Consider the following 23,818-nt stretch of genomic DNA (forward strand, 5'->3'; position numbering starts at 1 on the left):
TTTTTGAAGGCGGCTGCACGTGCCGTGGCTGGCGGGAGGGAAGGCGCCAGGCACGGGCTGGCCAAGCCCTGCCGTTGCAGCGGCGCTGCCGGGCAGGCGTGGCAAATCGTCTCGCCTCGACTGCTGAGCTAGAGCAGAAGAGGATGGGCCACACAGCCCTTGACTGTGTCTTTTTGCAGGATTTTCTCCTCACAGCAAGTATAACCACAACCAGAGCCACTCGTTTCCATGCTTCTGACTGGTGGAAAAGCATCTACATTCATTACAGTCAAAAAAACGCGTGTTGTTAGATAGGATTAATCAGTAAAGTGAAAAATGACTAGCCACAGACAACCTACAAATGATACTGGTATACCAGTTAGTCTGGTACGTGATAGCAGCAGAATCACTAGCACAAGGCAAAACATGAGCTTTGAAATGATTTTACTGAGACCTTTGGCTAGTGTGGCTCCAATTGGTGTGGTCAAACTCAGCCAGAAATTTAGTTTGGAAGGTCACGGGGAAAAGAACAGAAGAGTCCAGAGCCAGCTCCGCAGCTGCACTATGTGTAGAAGATGATCTCTGGGATTTGTCCATCCTCCACGGAGGTGCCGTTGTTATTCCCAGCCGCGTAACAGAACGTAAAGCAGGTTTTGGCTCCCGTCGTTGGTGATTCATGGATCACTTTGCGCAGTCCTTTGGTTCCGTAGTGGGAATCTGGACCCTGCGATGGCCACAGAAGACAAGAACAAATCAAGACGGGGATCGCAGCCCTGCAGGGACCTGCTGCCCAGGCACACTCTGGGAGGTTTGGCCTCACAGCCTGGCCTGAAGCAATGAGCTTTGGAGACCTCAGCACCTCCCTTTTCTTTCTGGTTCTTGCACCTCAGGTATTCTGAGCAAAGTTCTCATCTCTATCAGAACTTAACACTACATTTAACCAGGTCTCAACAGTTAAATATCAACTTTTTTAAGCCACTGCAGGCAGGCTCTGGATTACATGCCCGCAGAACTGACAGCTTATCTGTATGCACCAAAAAAAAAAAAAAATCCCATCACTTCATCACCAACGCAGCCTGTTAATTACCATGCACTTGCAAGACAAGTTAAAAACCGACTCTGAACGCTGGTGGTGAACGTGCACATTGCACCACCAGGTGAAGGACGACACAGCAGACCTTTGAGGTGATACTACAGGCCTTCAGAAACGCAGAGCAAGAACCATGTTGCGCTGAAGGGACTACAGAGCCTGCTGTCACCTATCTTTATAAGCCTCTCTTCTACCCACGCCGCCCCAGGACGGTACCTTTAGAGTAGCACATGCCGTATAGTTGACGTTGGGTAAAATCTCAACAGGTTCCTTGAACATGACCCGGAAAGTGTTTGATGATCCGTCACAGCTGAACCCCGTGTCATTCTGCCCCAGGACCGTGTTACTGTCTGTGTGGATGATCTGTAAGACACGTGTTAACTTTTAATCTGCACAGTTAGTTGAACGCTGCCCTGCACCAGGGCAGGTGTGCGTCCCCTGAACCGGACTGAATCTGAGGGACTCAACAGTTTGACCAGCCCCGTTGCGACTGCACTATCCCATTACTTATGTCCGTCTCCAGCGCTGCGATCACACCGAACAACGGTGGGCTCAAGTTCCAGACAGCCTGAGACAATCACGGACTGCAGGCCGACGTTCTGCGCTTAGATCTTCGCTTGCCTTTCTCCTCCAAGAGCTCAGGGGCACCCAAAGGAGACCCTGACAACTAAGGAAGAAGTGCTGACAGACTGTGCTTGTCACATCAGCCGTGCTGCGTTGGGGTAACTTTCCTGGGGACGGTTCTTCTCAAGTGATCCAGACTGGGGTTACGCACACGCCTCCAGACCAAGGCACACAAGATTTCCGTAAGCCACCCCAGTCTTTGAACACGATCACAATGGACTTCAGACAACTGAGCCTCCCTCAGTCCTACCCGTCACCTCAAACGGGACGCTGACAACGTGAGGCCACACACCGGCACTGCACAGGCCCAGCACAGACACAGCGATTGCCGCCTTCTCTTCCCTCGTTGAATCGTGGCTGCTCCACCACATTGGTACAGCTCGGAGCAAAAGACGGTCCAAGTACTACTGCAGCACCCACCTGCTGCTGCAGCACCCGCAGGGCAGAACCGGCCTGGCCTGCTCAGTGTGGGAAAACGTGCACAGCTTCTTCTCAAACTGCGTCACAACTCTCCGGGACGTATTTTCAAAGACTGCGAGTGGACTTGGGGAGATACCGCAGTGACGCATGCAACGGGAGGTTGCATAAAGTCAAGAGCAATAATCCCTCTTATCCCCAGTGCCCCATCTGGCCTTCACTGCATCTGCCAGCCATCCTATCTAGAAAACAAATACAGTCCCTTCTAACTTAAGATTTTGTTGCATATTCACTAAAATGTGTGAGTTGGTTGCTACAGCAGCAAATATTTTTAACGTAGTAGAGAGAATTACCTGTATATTTACTTGGTAATCCGTTGGCCCATGTATGGATCCGTATAATCCAAACCCAACTACAAATATCCTTTTGTTTACTGAGAACCTGCAGGAACAGATCAGGAAAGTCAGACCAGCTTGCCACTCCTGTACTGTTTTAGTACAAGGGTGATACACAAATATCTTCACTCACTTCAATTTTATACCTATGATTTAATCAAACATACTACAGTTTTAAATGCAACTCTTACTAATAACTGAAATCTTTTACAGAAACCATAATTTGTAAGCTTACACCTTTGACCGTCCTCATGGACCGGCAATGATTTTGTTTGCTCATGTAAAATACAAAGCTGCACAATCCCACCACCGAACCTTAGAGCCCAGGCTCAGAAAGCGTTTCGAGGTTGCGGTACAATGTCAGCATCCAAAAACGCCAGCCAGGCGAAGGCAGGGTAGCCTGCAGAGCGTGGAATAGTGCCCACCCTCATGGCAGCAGCAGTCTTTCCAGCAAGGTAACAGCAAAGACCACTTAAAGTGTCATTAGATATTTCACTGCTGAGCACTGGAGAATTGTTAATGTGCTTCTGAGTATTTGCTGGATATAGCTGCACTCAAGATTTACCCAAGAGTAGAAAGTAAGGTTCAATAGCTCCTGAACGCAGGCATCCCTGCTGCCTAAGGCAGCAAGGGGAAGGATATTCACCCCACTGCCCCACTACAGCTCCATCTTCTCAGGTAGCAGAAAGCCCCAGTGCCTGCCAAACTGCCAACATAATTTCTTCACCCATCCACCAACTCTTTCAGTCCTGCGTGTTTCAAGAACAAACACCTGCGGCAGGCTAGAAGCCACTGCTCTGCAACCAGCATAAAATAGTCGGCGTTGAAACTGCGCACAAGCCTTGCTGAAGACTGACCCTGATGCTGCCAGCAGTTGAACTTAAAGTCAAATACAAGCTCCAAAAGGTCTCTGAACGTTAGATCTGAGAGCAGTAAGCGTTTGGAGCTAGCAGCTCTTCCAATTACAATTTCCTGTAAGGGGATGAACGGACCAGAAGATCCAACCGACAGCTCTATCGATATGCAAGAGAACATCAATGAAAAGGCTTAAAAATTTTAAAGACTATATTAATGCAAGTCCCCCTTCCACCCGAGACAAAGACGAATCGGGAATAACCAAGGCTTTCTGATTACTTTCTGTCTTGCTCTAATCGCTTGGCCACACAAGGCTTGCAAACCACCATTTGCCACACCACACCTCCACATCTCTGTCACCATGACTGGGCTTTGCTGTTTCTCTACAAGCTGAGGTCTAAAACTAGATATTAGCAGAAAAGCAGGCACAGCAAGCATTTTATCCTAATCTCTCCCTCAAATAGGCAAGATTAAGGGGCTTCAACAAACCACATTTATACTTATAATAGAGCAGGGAACCAACCTGATGGAGCACTGGTTAGTCGACATACCCAGGCACAGGAGGAAGCCATGAGCTGCCTGGTGACTCCAACTGCTACGTGCCCGTACAGCTGCAGGAAGCCACTTGAAAAGGAGAGAAATAATCCCCGAAGAGGCCTGTGCTGGAGGGCCACATTTGCTGGAAACCTTTGCCAATAGAGAAGCAAAGTGGCAGCCTGCAGCTGCACACGCAGGTTAATGCATCAGGCGCTGCTTTCGCCCAACAAAACACTTTCCCTTCAGGGTTCACACTAGGGTTTATACGGTGGAAGTCGGGGTCTAGCACGTAACCTTGTGGGTTTAGGTGTAGAGTAGGCTCAAAGCTCAGTAAACACGAATCTATCAGCAGCAGAACGAGCAGAGAAGCTGACCTTATCCTGTCACTAGTCCCACTGTACCCCCAGCGGCTCTCCACCTGCTGGAATCGGCTGATGCTGCACTCCTTCCCACGCAGGCAGCAGCGCGGTCTGTCGATGAACTCCACCCGCGGCTTCGGGTTCACTGTGAAGTGGAGGAACAGGCTCACCACTTCCCGGTCCGTGAGGATTCCCGACTGGGCAGGCCCTGCAAAGGAGCACGAAAGCAGCGACGCCGTCAGCCTTCAGAAACCAGAAGGGATCCTTTTGGGATTTACGTGGGGAGGCAGACTTGACTCGCAGCCAAGAGTGGGCCAAACCCGTATCACACATGGGACCTCACTGGTGTGTCAAGAAGTTAAACCCCAGACAGAAACGTGCTGCCTGCCTTTTATTTCCATGCCAATTCTGGACTGCGGAGCATCTGTACGAAGCACGTACACGAAACGGCGATTAAGTGCGCAGCTCTGCAGAGCCAAAATGCATTTGGCTAACAGGACTGGTTTAAAAACCGAAAGCATGCAGCTAATCCTTCCCCCACTCCCTCAGGAGATGATAATACTGGTAAGAGACAGGGATTTTCACACATCTACACCGGTATTTCATAACATTACCGTTAAGGCATCATGAAAGCCCATGAGGGGTAGTGCGAGGGAATGTCACCTGGTTACCATCAACTTAGAAAGTATAGGAGTATTTTTCAGTCAAGACAAAGGTGGTTCAGCTCATGCCCTGCTTTGACTCCCTCCTTCCCTCGGGCATTTAATCCCTGCTTTGGGTTTGTTTGGTTTTTTTTAATACCTTTATTGTAGAACCTAGGGAAAAATGCTAGGAATTTTAGCAAGAGTTGAAACACGTTCTCAGCTTTTCTCCAGTAACTAGATGTTTTTTCCAAAGTGATGCTAAACTCAAGCTTTGGAAACTACTTTGAATATTTTCAAAAGTGGAAACAGGTAAAAATTAGTCTTTTAGCATAAGAGTGAAAAGCTGCTCTGCACCTCTATTCACAAGAGGCTTTTCACAGAAACAAGACACTGCATACTGGAGAAACAATAGCATTAAGTGCTTTTTAATGTGGGAAGCAAATGCCTAGCTACTTGTTGGTCCAAAACGACTTGTAGTTGGTTAAATTCAGCACGATGTTACACAGACACAACGTGGTCCGAGGCTGCAATAGGTAGAGATGAAAGCATTTAAGACAGTCGACCGTTAACAGATAAATGAGCTTATGGATACTTTGCTCAGCAAAAATTAGCTGTCATTGATCATGTCTAAACTTATCCTGTGTTGCTGCAATTCAATTCTCAAATGTTTCAAATTACTTGCTCTAAGGGAAGGGAGTGACACATTTGCCAGTTAAAACATCTTCATGCAAAACTCCCATGTTCGATAACCAGATTATACAATAAACTGGTGAAACCACTACCTGTAAAAATCCTTTTTTTTTTTTTTTTTTTTGCTCTTGGGAGAAGGGGGCGGAGGGGAGTGGTTTCCCTCTCCTACCTCTGCTGTGATCACCAAAGAAATCAGAATCAATTAGACCCTGAGAAAAAGGACAAAGCTGAAGCAATTCCGAGGTAGTGCCTTGTTTAAGGACCAGCTGACTGGCACAACCTCTCAGGTTCGGGGTTTCTCTTGTTCATCTTTTAGTTCATCTTAAAGTGGATGGAGAAAACTTAAGAGTTTCTCTCAAAGCAAGAAGACTAACCAAAGATCCAAGTCAAACAGGCAGTTGTGACAGACAGTATGGAGAAGGGCATTGACATTCCCAGCTCGAAGGCTTCAACCCAAATATGCCCAAATTAACACACTCCTCCCAGTGCGACAGAATGATACAAGATCTGAAGGAAGGGTTGAAAGAAACAGGATCTACAGAAAAATGCAAAGCTTGGTATACATGAGCTACTCTGACGGCTGCAGCACTATCCAGAAGGATGATGCCTTCTCTTATCAAGCCGGATCGTAAGCCTGCGATCTGCTGCAAAGCTGCTGTTTGGCACGATGCACACCGGGGAACAGAGCGTGCCGTGTTTCCACCCAGTGCCAACACAAAGGGAAGTTACCCAGTCGGGATGAACGGATCTCTGCCTCCCTGACCAAGCCGTTTCCGAAGGGATTCACTTCCCTAAGACCACGCTGCAGCTGTGACAGGCAAAATAGAAAGTGGGTACCAAGTTTTAAGCACAGATTTACTTCTTACTAATATCCCTCTTCATCTTGAAGTATGTACATTAACTGTCGATAAGCCGACGCCATCTCTGCCTTGAGAAGTGATTTGCAAAGGAAGTGGTGTCAGTGACCCTTTTTGCTTCTTTGTACACATAACTGCAGCCTAAAACAAGTTTCGGTTTTGAAGATGGCTCCATGGAGTCTTTTAGCATGAAAACTATTTAAGCCGATTGCCAGTTTTCAATCCCTGGAGAATCACCAGAGTATGAAGTCAAAGACAACAGGCAATGAAAACAAAACAAAACAATCTTTAGTCAAAACTGTTAAATGATTTAGACATCTTGGCAGACCAGGATCTTAACGTAAACTTGAAAAATGCTTTGAGGTACAGACTAAACAATGCCAACCCTTCAGCTCAAAGAACATTTTCAAAGTTTTCTCTGTTATGGGGCTCTGCTCTGAACAGCGTCAGCAAGGCAGGGCCAACACCACCCCTGGATTACAGGCAGCAGCAAAGAGAGGACAGGGAGAAACATCCTCATTTCTCTTTGGGAGCACGCTACACCAATTATTTGCAACTCCATTACCTTTGTGTAGTTTAAACGCTTGGAATGGTTAGAAAGGAAAGCATGTGAACCTCTGTTTGGATCTTTGCTCTCAGATGAATGAGAAAGTAACCATCTAAACATACAAACAGTCAGCTGTGATCTGACTTACTCCTACCTGATGGAGCACTGTAGTCTTTAAAACAAGAGTGAATGATCATGGATGAAAACAGAAGTTACACAGGAGATTTTGTACATCAGTGGGAACGGGGGATAATCTCAAATGTAAATTACTACAGGATACACAGAGAAAAATCCATTTTCATGTACTTGATCCTCTGTAGTTCAGAGAAAGCAAAGACCAGGGTTGCCAGAAATGCCTTTGTTCAGTTACCTGCTGCAAACTCCTCAATAGTCATCAATGGGAAGCGGATAAGAGAAAGCGCTTTGCCCAGTACTTTCCGCTTGTTCTCTGGAATCACCTGAAGTTGCTGCCGTTGACACTCAGCCTCCGACCAGCGAACCACTGCATTAAACAAACGAACCTCCCGGATCCCCAGGGTATCCCTCTCCAGCACCGCAACCAGGGTGTCTGCAAGGCAGGACAGATAGTGACAACTTTAGGCACTAACCCAAATCATCCGATTTTACCTAGCCAGAAGTACCCTATGTACAGCCAAGGTAAGTAAAAGAGAAGCAATTGAAAAAACCAGCATCTCCCAAAAGTGCTGCCTGCAGCCTCTGAGGAAGATACATCTGCATATTCCATAAGCAAGTAACTCACTGGAGCAGCAAACAGTGACCAATTAATTGGCATGTTAATGGCAGTGCAGTAGAATGAATTGCAACTTACTTGATGTCAAATTTGGACGAAGCAAGCAGCATGAAAGCCAGAAGGTTACCCGTGCCTTACCTTCATAGTCCATCTCATTAGAAGAAGGTTAAAGTCTGAATTTTAATGTTTATTAACTGTGCCCAGCAAGTTTGGAAACTGCATACGATAATTAAAATAGCCAGTTCTCACTTCCAAAAACGCAACACCTTTTTAACTCCAAAACCTCACAAAGACTCAGGGAACAATGCCAACTCCACAAAAGAAGGCAAGTTACACCCACCCAAAACCTGCCAACACCAACAGAGGAAACAGGCTTTGTATCATGCCCAGAAAACTCAAGTTGCACCAAAGTAAGCAGATTCCAGGATATTTCTGCAAGCAAGCATGCTCTTTTGCAAGCGCCTTGTCTCTAGCCACTTAGTGCCAGAGACTGTTCGTTCAACAGATTGCTCCAGAACAGCAAAGCCGCAGAAGAGAAGTGCCAAGTATTAATCTGTAATAACTTTAGAGGCTAGCTTGTTAGGAAAGCATGTAGAGGGAGGAGGGGAAAAAGCTTACCCAGATCAATGTCTGTAAACCCCTCTGCGTTGATGGCATCTGATGTGTTCTTGTCTATGTTCTCTAGGCAAAGGCTGGCCAGCTGAGGCTCATCAAAAAGTCTTGCCTAGTAATGAAGAAGCAGTCATTAACACAAAAGCTATTTTAAAGTTTACACTAAATAAGGACCCTCCCTTCTCTCCCAGAGCCCATCTTCATTAGCAATACTATGCCTGACTGCATCATGAATTCACTGGGCTGCAGCGGTCTTTCACAAGCAGTTAAGCATGACAAGGCAAACACTAGAAAAATCTGCACTGGCAACAGTTCTGGTTTAGCTGTGCATGTCTTCAGGCACGTCTTTGTTTTAACACCGCATCAGTTAATGGGGCTACAGTGCTTTCTAGCGCCATACTGACCATGTCAGCTGAGCGTGGGTAATTTTTACTACATCATTTTTATATTTAGAAGAAAGCTTTGCCCAATGACTCCAGGCCTGCTCGCTCTAGGAATATGCGGACACAGCTTATTCTGTAAGAACAGTGTCACACTGATCTCATGTATTAGCAAAAACGCCTTAGCAGGCACACTGCTTACGTCCCAGGGAGATGTGCAAAAGCCTGCGGGGTACGCAGCCTGCTTAGTGCATTTGCATGTTTTGCACAGAAACAGCTACTCTAATCTAGTTACCTTAAAGAATTCCCCCCAAAATAGGTTACTATTCCAAACAAGGCCTGCACACAGCTTGGAGAGTTGCTCAGAATCTCTCTGCCCAACTGAAGTGCAGTCTCATAACAATGTCACTACCACTCCTGGACCGCCAAGACATGTTACCAACCCTGTGCCTGGCATAAGCAGAAATGAGGTGGGAACACACAAAAGTCACTAAGACGACCTCTTAATTCCAATGATTCGGTTTTGCCACTTAGGAAGGAACTGCCTTAACATCACACCTAGCATTAGCACGAGAGTACACTGGAACTTGAATTCACTGCCACAGGTAAGGTTTAAAAATAGTGTTTTGGGCTGGGAATTCAGTCACTCACGGAGACTAGCACTATCGAGCATCTTCTGCTTCACCCTTGCTCGTGGGCTGTAGAGCTCAGCAAGGCCAACCTTCGATGGCAAGACCTCAAGTGCAGAGAGCTGAAACAACTCTCCATTTTCTCAGGGACCAGGGAAGCTTCAGCAGTTGTCACCTACTCCTGGGGCTGGAGGATTGCCCGTGCCTTGTGCTCTTGGCATCCAAGAGCTGTGACTGACTCAGACTTTACTACTGTAGTAGCTCTCTTTTGACACGTGAAGGACTTACGTTACACTCGCAGAGTTCTCCCCCACAGCGGCTTTAGGCAACCTATTATTTCCTTGTTAATCAAAGTGACATTTGCATGTACGTCTGGCATGAGAGAAGATCACGGTTCACTATGAGGCACAATCAATTAGAAGAGCTATTTGCCACTGATATTTCTGCCAGAGATTAGCAGTTGCTTGAAACGCTGTCAATGACATAGTTGCTGGACCAGCAGGATTCAGCAACGATACATGCAAAGGAGGTTTGGGGCTCTACGATCTTAGGTCCACAATCTTAAGCCTGTTGGGAAATGGTTTGTAAAAGATGCATCTCAGGTCTGTAACTGACTGTACAAATTGTCAATTTGTTGCGGTAAGAGCAGAAAACAGGCCAATTTTCACACTGAAGGACCAGAACCGAGAGCATTTTGAGAACAGATCCATTAAGTGAGGTGCCTCGTGCAGCCAGTCGTAGAGATACAGACACGTTTCTCAAAGAACACGAGCCTCAAGCATTTGAGAGACTTGATATACTGCAATAGTGAACATAAACTAGATACAAATCACCACTGATAATTAATCATAATGGATAAGCCACAAACAAAAGGAACCAGGAAAGCTTATCTCCATCTGGCATTTCAGCTGCCCCGGTGCCAGGCAGTATCTTGTTTTTGGTATCTGAAAAATGAGGACACCTTCCTCTTTTGCCAAAGAAGGACCTTTGGGCCTTGTAAGGAAGTCACCGTGAACCTAAGCGTTACCTTGCCAAAACTGTGAAGTCAGGTTGCAGAGACTTAGCATGCCGCAAAAATCCCTGCATAAAGAATACCACCAAAAAGCTGACACCTCTAATCCTCATGAGGTGATGGCTAGCATAAGATGCCTCTTCAAAACTGCAGCCTATGGGAAAGATCTCTTCTCAGCACTTGGATAACAGCTCCTGATCTTTCAGATTGCAGGCTGCTGAACCCAAAGAATGGGAGAGCTGCAGCCAAAGAGTTACAATTGTCCTACCACGCATCAGACGGGAGCGCAGATTTAGGTACCATCACCCAATCAAGAATCTTTAAGTCCTGAATTTTCCAAGGGAAGTGCAGCGTGGTTCCCCCCCAGGTCTCAGAGGCTGCCTCGCCGTTTATGGCATGTGGAAAAGGGCCAAGTTAAAAAGAGGATGTGTAAAGACAGACACAGTATTTTGCAGCAATAGCTGAATCCTAGCAGTGAAGAGTGTCTACAACAGCAATGTAACATGGAACTACTTTGAGAACTTGATCCAAATATTTAAACTCAAATAAAATCCCAGCCTAATCGCAGCAAACAAGCAAAGAGCTCAGCAGCGACTGCTTCAGGCCAACACTGCTTCAATTTCTGCGAAAACTGCTGGTGTAGACACTGCCATCAATGCGGTCAGAGGCTGAAAGATGCTTGTACTCCTGACGAGGAGGAAAAAAGCCAGCAGACAGATACGCTGGGCAAGACAGGACAACCCCTCAGAGCCAGACCACTTAGTGCGCTGGTTCCCAAGTCAGGGCAGCTGTGAAAACTCCTCTGCAAGGTTTGATTAACATCAGAAATCACAGCAGCTTTCCTGAGCTGGCTGATCAGAAATATTCCTCCAGAGCCAGTCAAAAGTATGCCCATTCCCTAAAGGAAAGAAACTCACACACAACACCTATTTGTTTCTTGTTCCTACACCACCCAGAACAGGGTGTCCCTGGCAATGCTACAGACACTGCAACACACAGGTGACATTCCGCGCTGTGGAATGATGGGGCTAGGAAATGGGAAGGACAGTGATGCTAATTTAATCCACCTGCATGCAAAGTCTGATCTTCTCCAAATAGGCACAAGTTGTGAACGTCATCTTCTAGTTCGCTGCTTAGAAGAGTCAAATGAAAGATGGAGGAGTCCAGCCCTCACAGATCAGATCAGACAGAGGGGCACAAGGATGCGCAACCGGCCTCACAAAGAGTCAAGAAACACAGCTGCACGGAAACTCCAGGTTTGCATGCCTTCAGTAGAGCGGGAGGGTGAGCTGGAACAGGCTGAGGAAGAGATCACTTTGTTCCTCTCCTAGGAAAATAAACTGAAGCACACATCAAAAAGTTGAATTTTCTGTCTTTCACCCCCATTTCAGGGAAACTATTGCGAAAAAGCCCTTCAAAGAATGTCTGACCAGCTAGATGCAGCAACCTTTGCACAGAGAAAGCTTATTACACCAGTCCTGAATCTGAACATGTGAAAGTCCTCTCATTTTGCTTTTCTTCTTGGCAGATGCAATTTTTCCACCCTGTTAATTTCTTCCCCAGCTCACACTCTGGAAGGAATCACCTGCCACACTGAAACAGAAAGCAGCTCTGGAACAGCAGCAACATTTGCATGCTTTTATTGTTCTTTGCAAGAACCTGCTCATCAGCACTAGACTCCTGTAAGAAAGAATTCAAAATGACACACTGCTCCATTTTGGATGATCAACTCCGTAAGCCTCAGAAAACTGCTTTCCTATTGTGATGGACCTTGCTCAAGGGACTTAATGCAAACGATTGCAAACTCACCTGTGTTAACAGCATGAAAGCATTATCTGCTCGGAGGTTTTTTTTGAGAAACTCCACACAATGAGCTTCAAGGGCTGGAACTGCATATTTTTTAGCTGTGTAAAGCGTTGTCATAACAGTCTCTGGTCCAATCTGAACTTCGTCTGAATAAAGAAATCTGAAAACAGGCAAACAAACATTACTCTGATGAAGCCAATAAGATAACAGGGTAAAAACCCTTGCAATTCATAAAAAACATGTTTGTGCTTATGCCCATCGTCCTGGCCCCATTTCCTATACTTGGGAGTTGGACGGGTTTTCACATCCTTTCCACTGACTCTGGTTTACCAAGGAGAAACTTTTTTTTTTTAAAAAAACCACCCTTTTCAGTATAACTTTTAATGAATGAAATAGCTGGGATATCTGCTGAAGCACCTCAAACTGTGTAGCATCCCACAAACAGTGAGCTGTTTAGCCTGCCACTTACGCTAGGCTAGAACAGTCTCTGGCCAAGTATACCCCTTAAGATTAACGTTTTTGGCTGTTCAATTAGACTAAACAAGGGCAAAAATTCAATCCTGCCTGCCTACTTCAGAAGAGAAGCTCGTTTTACATACCAGTTCAAAAGCGATCAGAAGCACTCACACACATACATCCACTGTAGGTGAGGTGTTTTAGCCATACCCCCCCTTCCCCTCATCTCTTCACATCCTGAACTGTTTCATTTCATTATACAGATGTTAAAGTACAGCACACAATATAACTTCAGCATAAAGCAAGAGTTAATTGCAACGGAAAACAAGGATTGCCATGCTGCTAGCGAAGCATCAGCCTTCGCTGTTAGGCCAAAACAAGGAAGTACATTCATACCGCATGGAAAAACAAAGGTCTTCATAGGAAGCCTGACCGAGCCTCCTCATACCCAAGCATGCTGATTAGAGACAACAGGAACTGACAGGCTGAGTTCAGTAAAACCAGTTACACACTTGATGTTAGTCCTAATCCCATGCAGAGTTTTTGTTTACTGTTTTTCCTTTAACCAGTCGAGCATTTGCCAATCAGGATCTGAAAGGCACGAAGCACAGAGGCGTAATATTGTGTTAACTGTGCTTGGCATTCCTCTTCCATGGGATATTTTGGAAAATCCAGCAATTTCTTCTGCACTTCCCTGAACGGGGCACAGCAACACGTCGCACGGCCGCTATTCCTGGAGGCTTCACGCAGCAGCAGGGCTCTTTAGGGGGATGCCAGGCAGCGTCCCCGTCTGGAGGGACTTGCTGCAGAGCAGCAGTGGAGCTCCTGGTCCTCCAGCTAGAGAGGGCCAGGATGCAGTTCAGGGAAGCATAAACAGGGGGATTCAGAGGCAGGGAAGCGCTCTCATTGCTGTTGAAAGCAGGCTTTTGTGCTGCTCTAGAGCATCTGTTAATAACAGCATCAAGCCACAGGCTCATGAATGTATTTTGCACACATCCCTTCACCAGTCCTATTTTCACTAAGTAATCCTTTTTATTACAAGATTAAAAGAACACAGTTGCTCTAAAAACAACTAGTTCTATTTACTGCAATGACTAGGTTAGTATTATTTTTACAATAGTCCAAACAGTGTGCGCTAAGAGGGATAACAAGAGAGGCTCAAACTGTGAAAAAGTGTAGTATCAATTTAAAAGAAAATTTAGATTATAACCCCAGACAATCAAAAACGTTCTTTGGGTTACCATGAAAATAATAACAAAAAAGGATCTCTAACGCAATTACAGCAGACCTGTTGAAGGCCACTAGCCCACAAACACAATCACAGTCTAGTGTCCCGAAGAGACCTTCTGCTGAACATTCAGGATGGGCACTTTGTCCCTTGATAAGCTCCTGATCCTACAGCACTAGGTCACGGCTTGGACCAAGTCCAGAGACATATGTAAAGACCAGCTGCCATTTCAGATCAGTGTTTGGAGGGACTGGTTTTACTCTAGGAAGGTTCATACCATGTACTTGGTAAGCTTCCTAGTAGAATGCAGCACCCAAACTTCCTTTGGCACATTTAAGCTCTGAGCATTTTAAAAGCGACAGTTCGATTCTAGATTTAAGCACCTAAGATATCACTGGACCACGTGCACAGCTACTGTAGCATAACGGCAAGCTTTAGAGGCACTGTGATAATCCACACACAATTCCTCCTATACAAAATATAAACATTTCTGTTGAAATCCACCTAAATACATCACTTGAGTCTTTTCAGATGATGGTTCTCTTCCAAGATCATATTGTTTATACAAGCGCTGAAATCTCAGCACTGGCAGGAAACAACATGACTTTGCCTCTAATTCATTCGATATTTTAGCCTCACTGAGTTTTAAAGATAGATACTAACTCTGCACTCCAGAGAGATCTACCTGGCTGATAGGGAGTCATACGCCAATTAGAGGGATTCCCCATGTGCTGGTGTCTGGTTTAAAATGAGCCAAAGGGGAGGGGGCTCGGGGCTCCCTATTATTTCTGGCCTTTCATTCTAGCGAAGATCAATTTTAAAATCTTCTAAATAGCACAGTCATGACCAAAGCACTTTTTGAAGGTAAAGCAAAAAGTGTGCCAAAGCTATATATAGTCATTGTTCCCAATAGGAAGCAAGCGGGGAACATGTCAAGACCACAGGACTGGAAACCCCTGGAAGTAGGTTACAGAAATCCTATAGAAACAGGACAATGACTTTTCAGCATACATTCAGGATTGCTGCTGGATGTCATACAGCACCAGCCGAGCTTAAAGAAATCGGTGAATAGGATGTTACAGCCCCTTCCTCCTCCTTCCCCCAGCACGCAGACTTGCAACGCATGCTGTAAATGTAAATTCAAAATCAGCTCTCTAAAAAGGAGTAAAACACGCACAAGGGGAAATACCATACAGAATGGCTGATGCCGATTTCACACCCTTGCTTACCTGTTATAACTTGCTCATTTGCCCATAACCAAAACGAGCTCCAAGAATTTGTAACTTACAGAGCTTTACGAGGATTACTTTTCCCCACTTCTCTCAAACAGCATTTGGATCAAATCAAACCAATTCACGAACGAGAATTTATGAGACAGTGTCTGAACAAGTGAGCATCAACTTAACTACAAGGGCCAGCATGTGCACTTATTCGAATTGCTAACCAGAACACCTCCCTATTGCTGTATTTGCATGGTGTGACTATATATAACTACATATTTACAAAATTATAATCTGTCCGGTTTAGTTTTGCCCATACTGCAGATCAGCAGCAGGAGGGCATATTCATTTAACTATTGCTAAACCAAAATATGGAGGGAGTCACATTTTTGTGCAATAGCTACACTAGACTTTTACCCAGGAGAAGAGGGATTTAACACCAGCATTTAAACGCCCTTGAACAGACCATCAGAGAGGCATTTTATTTAGAAACTTAACGATCTCCACTCTACAAAATAGTTCACTGCTTTCATTAAAAATATCCTTCTCTACAATAAATCTGTTCATTCCAGATTTTTATTAGAAGAAGCTTACTTCAGCAGAGCTAGGAAGGCAGCAGGCTCCACATCGGGCAGCTCAATCTCTGTAGAAGTTGTGGCCATTCCACCATTAAACATCGCATCGAAGACTGCGCTGCCCACAGCCAGCACAAACCTAACATTAAAAAACAAACAAGCAAAAAAAAAACCTTACGTTAAATCATATTCACTTTCCAAAAAAATCCCAGGCTAGTTGCTATTCCCCAAGGCCACCCCCAGGGAAAGCAAATCATTCCTAGCGTTAAATCAAAAATGTTTTGCAACAGAAGGGAGTGTCAGGCTTTCTGTTCATTTACTGCAAAAACACCAACGTTGCAAGCAACTTCATTTTGAGCCCTGTCCCAGTATACAACATAGTAATGGTTCCCCAAAGACAACATTTTGTGCATCATGGAACAGAATACACACAGCTACTTTGCAAAGTCCTCGTAGAAGCCTATGGACCATTCACGAGGTTGAGAAGCAAGAAACAACGAAGTTAAGGAATTCGAGTTCTTCCAGGGAACAGAGCCTAAGTCTTGGTGCAATTCCCCACAGAGGCATACTGAAAACACTTATGGAAAACTTGTCACTACACACTACCCATCCTCCTCCCTTCTCCTCAGACGCCAGAAAGACATCCTTGGTGACAGCAGAGCAAGCTCTCAAGACGTGCAAATTGCACCGACAGCATCCCTGGGAGCTGTGGACACCAGCACCTCCTGCAGCACCCGGAACGGGAGCTCCTTCCCCAAGCACACTGCTGTCTCCTTCCATGCAATACCTGCTTTGGGCTTAGCCTAGAAGGCAGAGAAAACCTCACTCGAAGCAAACTCACACCATTAGGTGCGCACAAACCCTTTTCGCACTGCTCTGAGTTTACACGGTAATTAACAGCGAGAGGCATGTTATTGGCCCTAAAGAAACAGGAAGTAAGAATTCCCACAAACCAGGTTTGAGACCGAAAACAATATTCCAGCGCTCCCATGTAAACAAGATAATTTCCCCCAGTGATAAACACCAACTCCTATTTTAGGAGGAGGCACAGACCTGGGCTGCTGAGAGGCCCGTGTATACGTAAGCGGCTGTACCTGCCTTCGGCCTTAGAAGAGCCATTTTGAGAACTTTCATTGTTGGAAAATGCAGAGACGAGTTTTTCCCAGGAAAGCAATCTTGTTCCTGGTGTCTGCAATCAAGCAGCTCCCTGAAGTTAAATACAGCACAGGCCACAAAGGTCGCAGCTCGGCAGCGTGGGGAAGCAGAGGAGACCAGGCTGCAGAAGCGATTGCTGCAACCACTTCTCCACCGACTGTAAAAAGGCAGAAGCTGGAAAATTCAGGGGCTCTCGTGGCAGCAGAGTTGGACACATGCTTCGACAGAGAGAAGCATCAAGAACTGCAGGCAGAAAACGGCCCAGGACAGAAAGCACGAGACAGAAACCTCCAGTACTCGGACCCCAAGGAAAGCCCATGGCTAAAGGGGAATTTCAGTTAGATTTTGCTGCAGTAGGAAATGACACAGAAGCCTTTTTTTCTTTTCCTTTTAAACAAAATTTTTCATTTTCTCGCTTTTCACTCCCCTCCCATCCAGAAGAGGCCTTCCACGGACACACAATAGAGCAAAGCGCCGTGGACGTGCCAGGCTTGTTTGCCGTGACAGACTGTTTGGCTGACAAGCCGGGCTGTATTGTTTCTGATCGGTTAAGAGAGCTAGGGACAAACCACAGCGGTTAAAAAAAAAAAGTACACACATGCATATTTTTATCAAGCAATTCTAAAGAAAAATGTCAAGAACAAATAAAAAACCTTGTTCGCAATACTAGAATTTCCAGATGAAACAGAAATCCTTGTTCCTACAAAAGCAATGATGGTGGCAAGACAATCGCAGGCATTATTTGCTACTAAAAATTAACATAAATTAATTGCACTCTGAAAATTTTCATTCTCACAGCCAGCACAGTATACATCCTCAACGAGTAGACAGCCTTCAGAAGCAGTTTGAAAAGGGCATTGATTAAAAAAAAAAAAAAACAAAACCCCAAAGCACTCTCAAAATTTTGCTTCCATTTCACTCAGGGACAAGTCGGACTGATTTTTTTAAACTGCTGAGCCCTAAAGGGATCCCAGTAGGTGCCCGAGAGATACACAGGACTCGGAATTTTACGTTCCCTTAAAACATTAAGGGAACACAATTAATGTAAGAAAATCCCTCTCTCTTCATAGCATTTTCTTACTCTTGCTAAAATGAACAGTTAAAGCTATTCTAAAGACACGCCAGGAAAAGCAGGGATGTGCACCGTTTCTCCTACACAGTCCAACAGTTTTCCCCAGCCGCTCAGGTCTGCAAAAGGAAGAGATGGGGTTTGTTTCAGATGGGAGAAACACAACTATTAAGGCAACCTGGCAGAGTAATAGGGTTTACTTTCGTTTTCCCCTCCTATTTTTTGAAGCACTGTGCGACCAGAGCACAGCAAGCCTCTCTCCTAACCCCAAGGAGCACTGCCCGATGCAAACGTACAACTCTCAAAAGGGAAATGCAGGTACCCGAAGCTCAGCGTAGTGACCCACCTTTGTCAGAGGAAGAATACAAACACAGGGTTACTTTTAAATAACGGCATAGTGGCCAAAACAAAGTGGACTACTGAAAGGATGCAGAGAAACGATCAGAAACAGAGCAAGAGAACTAAGAAAGCAACACTTGATTTTTCATCATTCCCTCTGCACGTGTAAGAATCACAGTAAACTGACTTTCAGCAATAAGAGTCACAGCAACTTCCATGAGGTTAATAATTTCATCTGTCTTCACAAGGATCCAAAGTTGACGCCGAAGGCTTTTGAAGGCCTGCAAGAAAATCTCTTTCATTCCACTACTTATAGCTTCCTACCCACCAATTTTCACTGCTTCCTTGTTCACCTTGGCATCTCCACCTGTCACCTAGGTTAATTTGCATACCCAACAGTCCTGCTCCCTTTCTAGGCACTATGGTAATACCAATAATAAAATAAACCACTCAAGAACCATGACTATCTCACCGCTGCATACCACCTCCCTCCTCCATCCACTCCACTGCGGAAAAATCTTAAAATATCTATTCCAGAAGAGCTGGCACAGGAACAGAGCAACACGTGATGTGCTGGAGCTCGGTGAAACCATAGGTGACAAGAAGCTAATGAATGATGATCATTTGCTGGCTGCATCCTTCCAGCGCAAGGACTAGAGACACCAGGTGAAAGGAGTAGGAGGCAGGTTCAAAAACCCCCAGGAAAAGCCCTTCACGTGTAATCCCAGGAGCTGAGCCATGGGACACCTCGGCACACGACACTGCAGGTCCTGCAAGTTAATACGCATCCAAGAAGAGACAGGATGAGCTCAAAAGAGAGACACCTGGAAACAACAGCCAAAAACCTCCTCAGACCGTCCCCAAGCTGCAGATCTCCCAGGCTGGAATACACACAGGGGTGTGTCGCCACACGCTTGCCCTGTTCCCTTTTGGGCCATGTTTTCTGGCCAATTAACAAGCTTAATTATCACACCCATGCAGCTCCTGGCTGATGAGGTTTAGATGTTTCTAGTCTCATTGATGTTGTGCTCAATGAAGCAGATCTGGAAAAAGACAAAAAAAAAACCCTTCCCTCTTACCACTGGGCCTAATCAACACATTGACCTTGGCCACGTTAGCACTGCGAAGCTTTGAGGCAGCCTGCTCAGTCCGTCCTTGACATCAAAAAAAAACTTAAGGCCGTTCCATCTTCTTCGTGGCTGATTCAGCAGCAAGAGGGAACGAGCTCAAGGCTCAGAGATCGAGCTTGCTCCAGGGTAGGCAAGCAACCTCCATAGGGTCTGGAGCCTCCTGAAGGTGGAAAATGTCTGATCTTCTCAGGGCTGTAGACATTTCACAGGACAGATGCTTGGACAGATGAACTTTCAGTCGAACCCAGCACACCATTTACCTATAAACAGGGCTTTTGTGCACAAAATAAGTGTTTGCTCTTAGCTGCTATGTGAGATGTCTATTGTCTGCTTCTACGGCTTTATACGAACCGCTGAACTTGCCAGACTCTCTTCGAAACGCACCTGAACCTACAGCTACGTCACACTCAGAAACCTCCTCCCTGCACCGCCACCACCACCACGCGTGGACGACGTCACCTGCGATCACCCGGCATATATGCCATCTAACTACCTCAACCTACAAATACACCACCTCTGCTCTGCTCCTTCCTGGAGGAGCCCGACCAGGGAGCGCCGTCACCTCCAGCTCCTGCAGGACTACGACTCCCGGATTATTTGTGCTAACCGGTTTGCTGCCAAAGCCGGCAATTCCTAACGCACCGTGCAGCCATATCAAAATGACGTAAGATCTTGCAGACCACTGCTCAAGGCACCACTAGCTGCTATCCAAGAACCCTATTTAGGATATGCTCCTACTGCAGCCATGTTTTATACCTGGCCCAGTCTGAAAATTAACACAATAAAACCAGACTGTAGAAATACTTACCTGTTAACTGTGCACTATTTCAGACATCTAGCATCAAAGTACGAACATCTGCCCTTGGTTGCTGAAGCAATACAGTGCCTCTCCAATTAAATTCATGGTTGCTTTGCAACTCAATTCCAGCACAAAATATCTTCTGCTGTCAGGCTGCTGTGGGAGAACTGAGCACAGAAGGGGTCTGGGTGGTTTTATTTTAAGCTCTCTGTTTCTGAAATAACCATGGTACTTCATGAATCATCAGGATATCCCAACTGTAATATCACAGAGGCAAGTTTTAGTAAAATCTATATAATCCTTAAGTGGGATGTCACGGCATGACACACTATCTTTACCACCCAGAGCACCAGATGGATTTCAGAGCAATTAAGCAGCATTTCACTTCGGGGCTTTTTTTTTTTTTTTTAAAGCTTCATTTATTTTCCATTTATTTCTAGGCTGAACATTGCCCCTCCCCACCTAGCAAGCCTAGTTCTCAGGACAGGAACAAGCTTACTCAAATACTCATTAAGCTTCAAATTATAAAAGAACAGAACTGACACCCTAAACGCTCAAACCAGCCTAGAACAAGTGTGTTTCATTCGGAAAGCAAGAGAAAAAGGGAAATCTGAAGGGGAAACTTCCAGGAGCGTGAGCATGTATGAGAAAAGTGATAGTTCAAAATAGTTTGGAGCGAGACTCCCTTTGCCAAGCACTACTTCCAAGTACACCAATAAGCCTTCCCCCACCCCAATTAAAGCAGGCTGCTTTAAAAGACTGAGCAAAAGGCTTTTGCGTTTGCTGTTGGTACAGCCGAGCAGCCCAGGAGACATTTCCCGGAGCAGCGGGTTGCGAGTGGCACTCGCCCGTTCACCAGAGCTGCCCCAAGAAGCGGCCGAACGTCAGTCGGCCACATCGGTTTTGCATTATCCAGGTGGAGGCAATTCCCAGCTTCTCAGCGAGCAAGCAGCCCAGAGCTGCAAACTCTTAAATGGCAGCTCGGCCTGAAACGTTAACCTCAACTGGCTACCTCATGCCCAGATGTCATTCTCAGTGCAGCTCTTCCAGAATCGTGGGGTTTGTTTTGTAGTGGTGGATTACCCCCCAAAACACAGGGCTTCAGAAAGATTCAATAAAGGTTATGGCAGAAATTCAGTTTCTCAAATCATCGCTCTTTCCTTTCCATCCCTAATGTTCTCACCGATCCCTGTATCTGTCGGCAGAGATCCAGCAGTCTTGGAGACTGTTCCTCCTCTCCTCCACTACCCACAAAAACAGGGCTTGCTTATGAGCAAGATCCAGGGATTTGGGGTTTTTCCCCACTGCGCTTGCCCCGGTCGCACGTACCCTCCAGGGAAAACACTCGCAGCCGAAAGCTGGACCCCGTCACTGGGCTGGGAACCGTAAGAAGAATCACGACATTGATCCGAGGGCTGGGAGAGATCCGAGGCAACAGCGGCTGACCACGCCGGGGGCAGCGCTCGGTCACCTCCCAATATGTCAGAGACCAAACCGGGGGGACCCCGCTCCGGACCCCGGTGCTGCTCGGCGCCCTCCCTCCCGCCGGGGCGTCCGAGGCCGGAGCGGAGCTGGGCCTCACCGAGGCCGGCGCGTCCCCCCCAGCTCGGCAGCTCCCGACGGCAAATAAAACGCGGGGTGAAGTTACCAGACCCCCCCTTTCTCCTTTCGTGAGGGAGGCACAGAACCCCCCCAGCTGGCACGTCACCCTCCGGGGGGCGCAGGGCAGCCCAGCCACCCCACGGCAAACCCCGCACCCAGCCCACGGCCTGTCCCGAGGCCCGGGACCCCCGACCACCTCGCAGGGCCCCCAACAGGGCCCACGGGCCACCCGCCACGGCCCGTCCAGGCCGCCACGGGGCCCGGGGCCCCCCCACGGCCCGCGTGTCCGCCGCAGCCCACCTCGGACGCCCGGGTCCCCGCGCGTGGGGCACCCCCCGCGCCGCCCACCTGTGCGCCGGGATGCGCTGCGAGCCGCGGCCCTTCCCCACCAGGAAGTGCACGTCGCTGAGCACCTCGTTGTTGAAGAGGAAGGCGAAGCGCTCCTGCACCGTCGGCTTCGTCGCCTGCCAGTTATAGACCGGCTCCCGCTGCAGCGCCCCGCCGGGGCCGCCCGCCCCCCCGGCGGCCCCCGCCGCCCCCGCAGCCGCCGCCGCCGCCGGGCCCCCCGCGCCGCCGCCGCTCGCCGCCGGGTTGGCAGCGCCGCACTGGTTGTAGGTGAGGCCGGGAGGCGACGGGGGGGCGCCGTTGGTGCAGGCGGCGGCGGCGGCGGCGCCGTTGCCCGGCGGCGGCGGCGGCGGCTGCGGGCAGGAGGAGGAGAGGCCCCCGGGGCCCCCGCCGCTCCCACCGGCCGCCATCTTGTGCGGCGGAGGCGCAGGAGCGGGCGGCGCGGGGCGGCGCTGCAGCAGCACCAGCACCAGGAGCGGCGGGCGGGACACGGCGGCGGCGGCGGGCGGGAGGGGGGCGGCGATGGCGGCGGCGGGGCGGGCGGCGCCGCGGCGGCTGCCGGCGGCGGTGCTGGTGCTGGTGCTGATGCAGAGAGCCGGGCAGCAGCGGCGCATGGGGCACGGGGCGGCGCCGCCGCCGGCCGGGCCAGGGGGGAGCGGCGGCGGCGGCGGCGGGGCGGGGAGAGGGCGTGGGGCGGCGGGCGGGCGGGGCCGGGCCGGGCCGGGCGGGCCCGGGGTGCGGGGCCGTGATGGGAGCGGGGCGATCCCTGAGGGGAATGAGGGGCCGGCTCTGAGGAGGATGAGGGGGCGATCCGTGACGGGCGGTTTTGTGGGGTGAGGGGGACAGTGCCCGGAGGGGCAGGTCTGGGGGGCGAGAGGGCGGTCCCTGAGGGGGAGAGAGGAGGTGATCCCTGAGGGGGCAGTCCCTGAGGGGCATGAGGGGCGATCCCTGAGGGGCAGTTTTGGGGCAGAAGGGGACAATCCCCTGAGGAGCAATTTGGGGGGGGTGAGGGGAGCAATCCCTGAGAGGCAGTTTTGGGGGGCGATCCCTGAGGGGCAGTTTTGGGGGATGAGGGGGCCATCCCATGAAGGGGGTCATTCTGGGAGGGATGAGGGACAGGGGGGCACAGGTGGCCGTTCAGGGAGGGAAGAGGAATGTGGGGGGCAATTCATGGGGGGGAGGTTGGGGGTTATGGGGCTGAAGGGGGGTCGGTGCTGGGGGGTGAGGAGCAAGGGAGGTTTGGGCCATGGAGTGGGGCAGTCAGGGGGGTGGAGGTGAAGGGGGGCAGCCCTGGTGGGGCAGGCAGGGATGTGGAGGGAGCAACAGTCACTCCCTTCCCACTCTCATAAACCAGCCTTTTCTCTAAAGCAGAGACCCAAGCCTCTGCCGTCCCCAGGACACCCTGATTTGTGCCCAGCAATTCTTCAGAATAATTAGCCAGGAGTGACAGGCCGCTGCTGCTGACACCGGGCCTGGAGCACCACGTTACCGGGAGCACCGCGGGTGTTACCCTGCGTGTACTGTGGAGCCGCAGCTCTCCTTGGGGACAGGCTGATCTGCAGCAGCCTGATCCCTCTCCTGGCCACCAAGATCCTGCGAGATCTGCTGGGCAGAAAGGCATGCTGGCCAGTGGGTCCCCACTGATGGCCATCTCCATGCCAGCCAGCGTGAGGTGGAAAATGGCAGGGGGGAGCAGGAGGAGTCTGAAAAGCAGAA

At 48.4% G+C, this 23,818-nt stretch overlaps 1 protein-coding gene across 2 annotated transcripts; it reads right to left on the reverse strand.

The window, feature by feature from the left end:
• Positions 1 to 406: 406 nt before the first annotated feature.
• BTBD2 (BTB domain containing 2) lies at positions 407 to 22,747 on the reverse strand. Of its 2 annotated transcripts, none has more exons than XM_075523860.1 (9): positions 22,106 to 22,741; positions 15,683 to 15,802; positions 12,188 to 12,344; positions 8,364 to 8,469; positions 7,365 to 7,562; positions 4,272 to 4,464; positions 2,464 to 2,551; positions 1,286 to 1,432; positions 407 to 703 (listed from the first exon to the last, which is right to left on the reverse strand). In XM_075523860.1, exons 1-9 carry the CDS (start codon positions 22,714 to 22,716, stop codon positions 542 to 544), a joined length of 1,782 nt encoding a protein of 593 aa, XP_075379975.1. In that variant the 5' UTR covers positions 22,717 to 22,741; the 3' UTR covers positions 407 to 541. The 2 variants fall into 2 exon arrangements, 1 of the variants encoding a protein (XP_075379975.1); XR_012778715.1 differs by having other exon boundaries at positions 570 to 703; positions 4,316 to 4,464; positions 22,106 to 22,747.
• Positions 22,748 to 23,818: the final 1,071 nt, after the last annotated feature.

This window comes from Mycteria americana, chromosome 24, assembly GCF_035582795.1.
Source record: "Mycteria americana isolate JAX WOST 10 ecotype Jacksonville Zoo and Gardens chromosome 24, USCA_MyAme_1.0, whole genome shotgun sequence".
Classification (NCBI taxonomy): Eukaryota; Metazoa; Chordata; class Aves; order Ciconiiformes; family Ciconiidae; genus Mycteria; species Mycteria americana.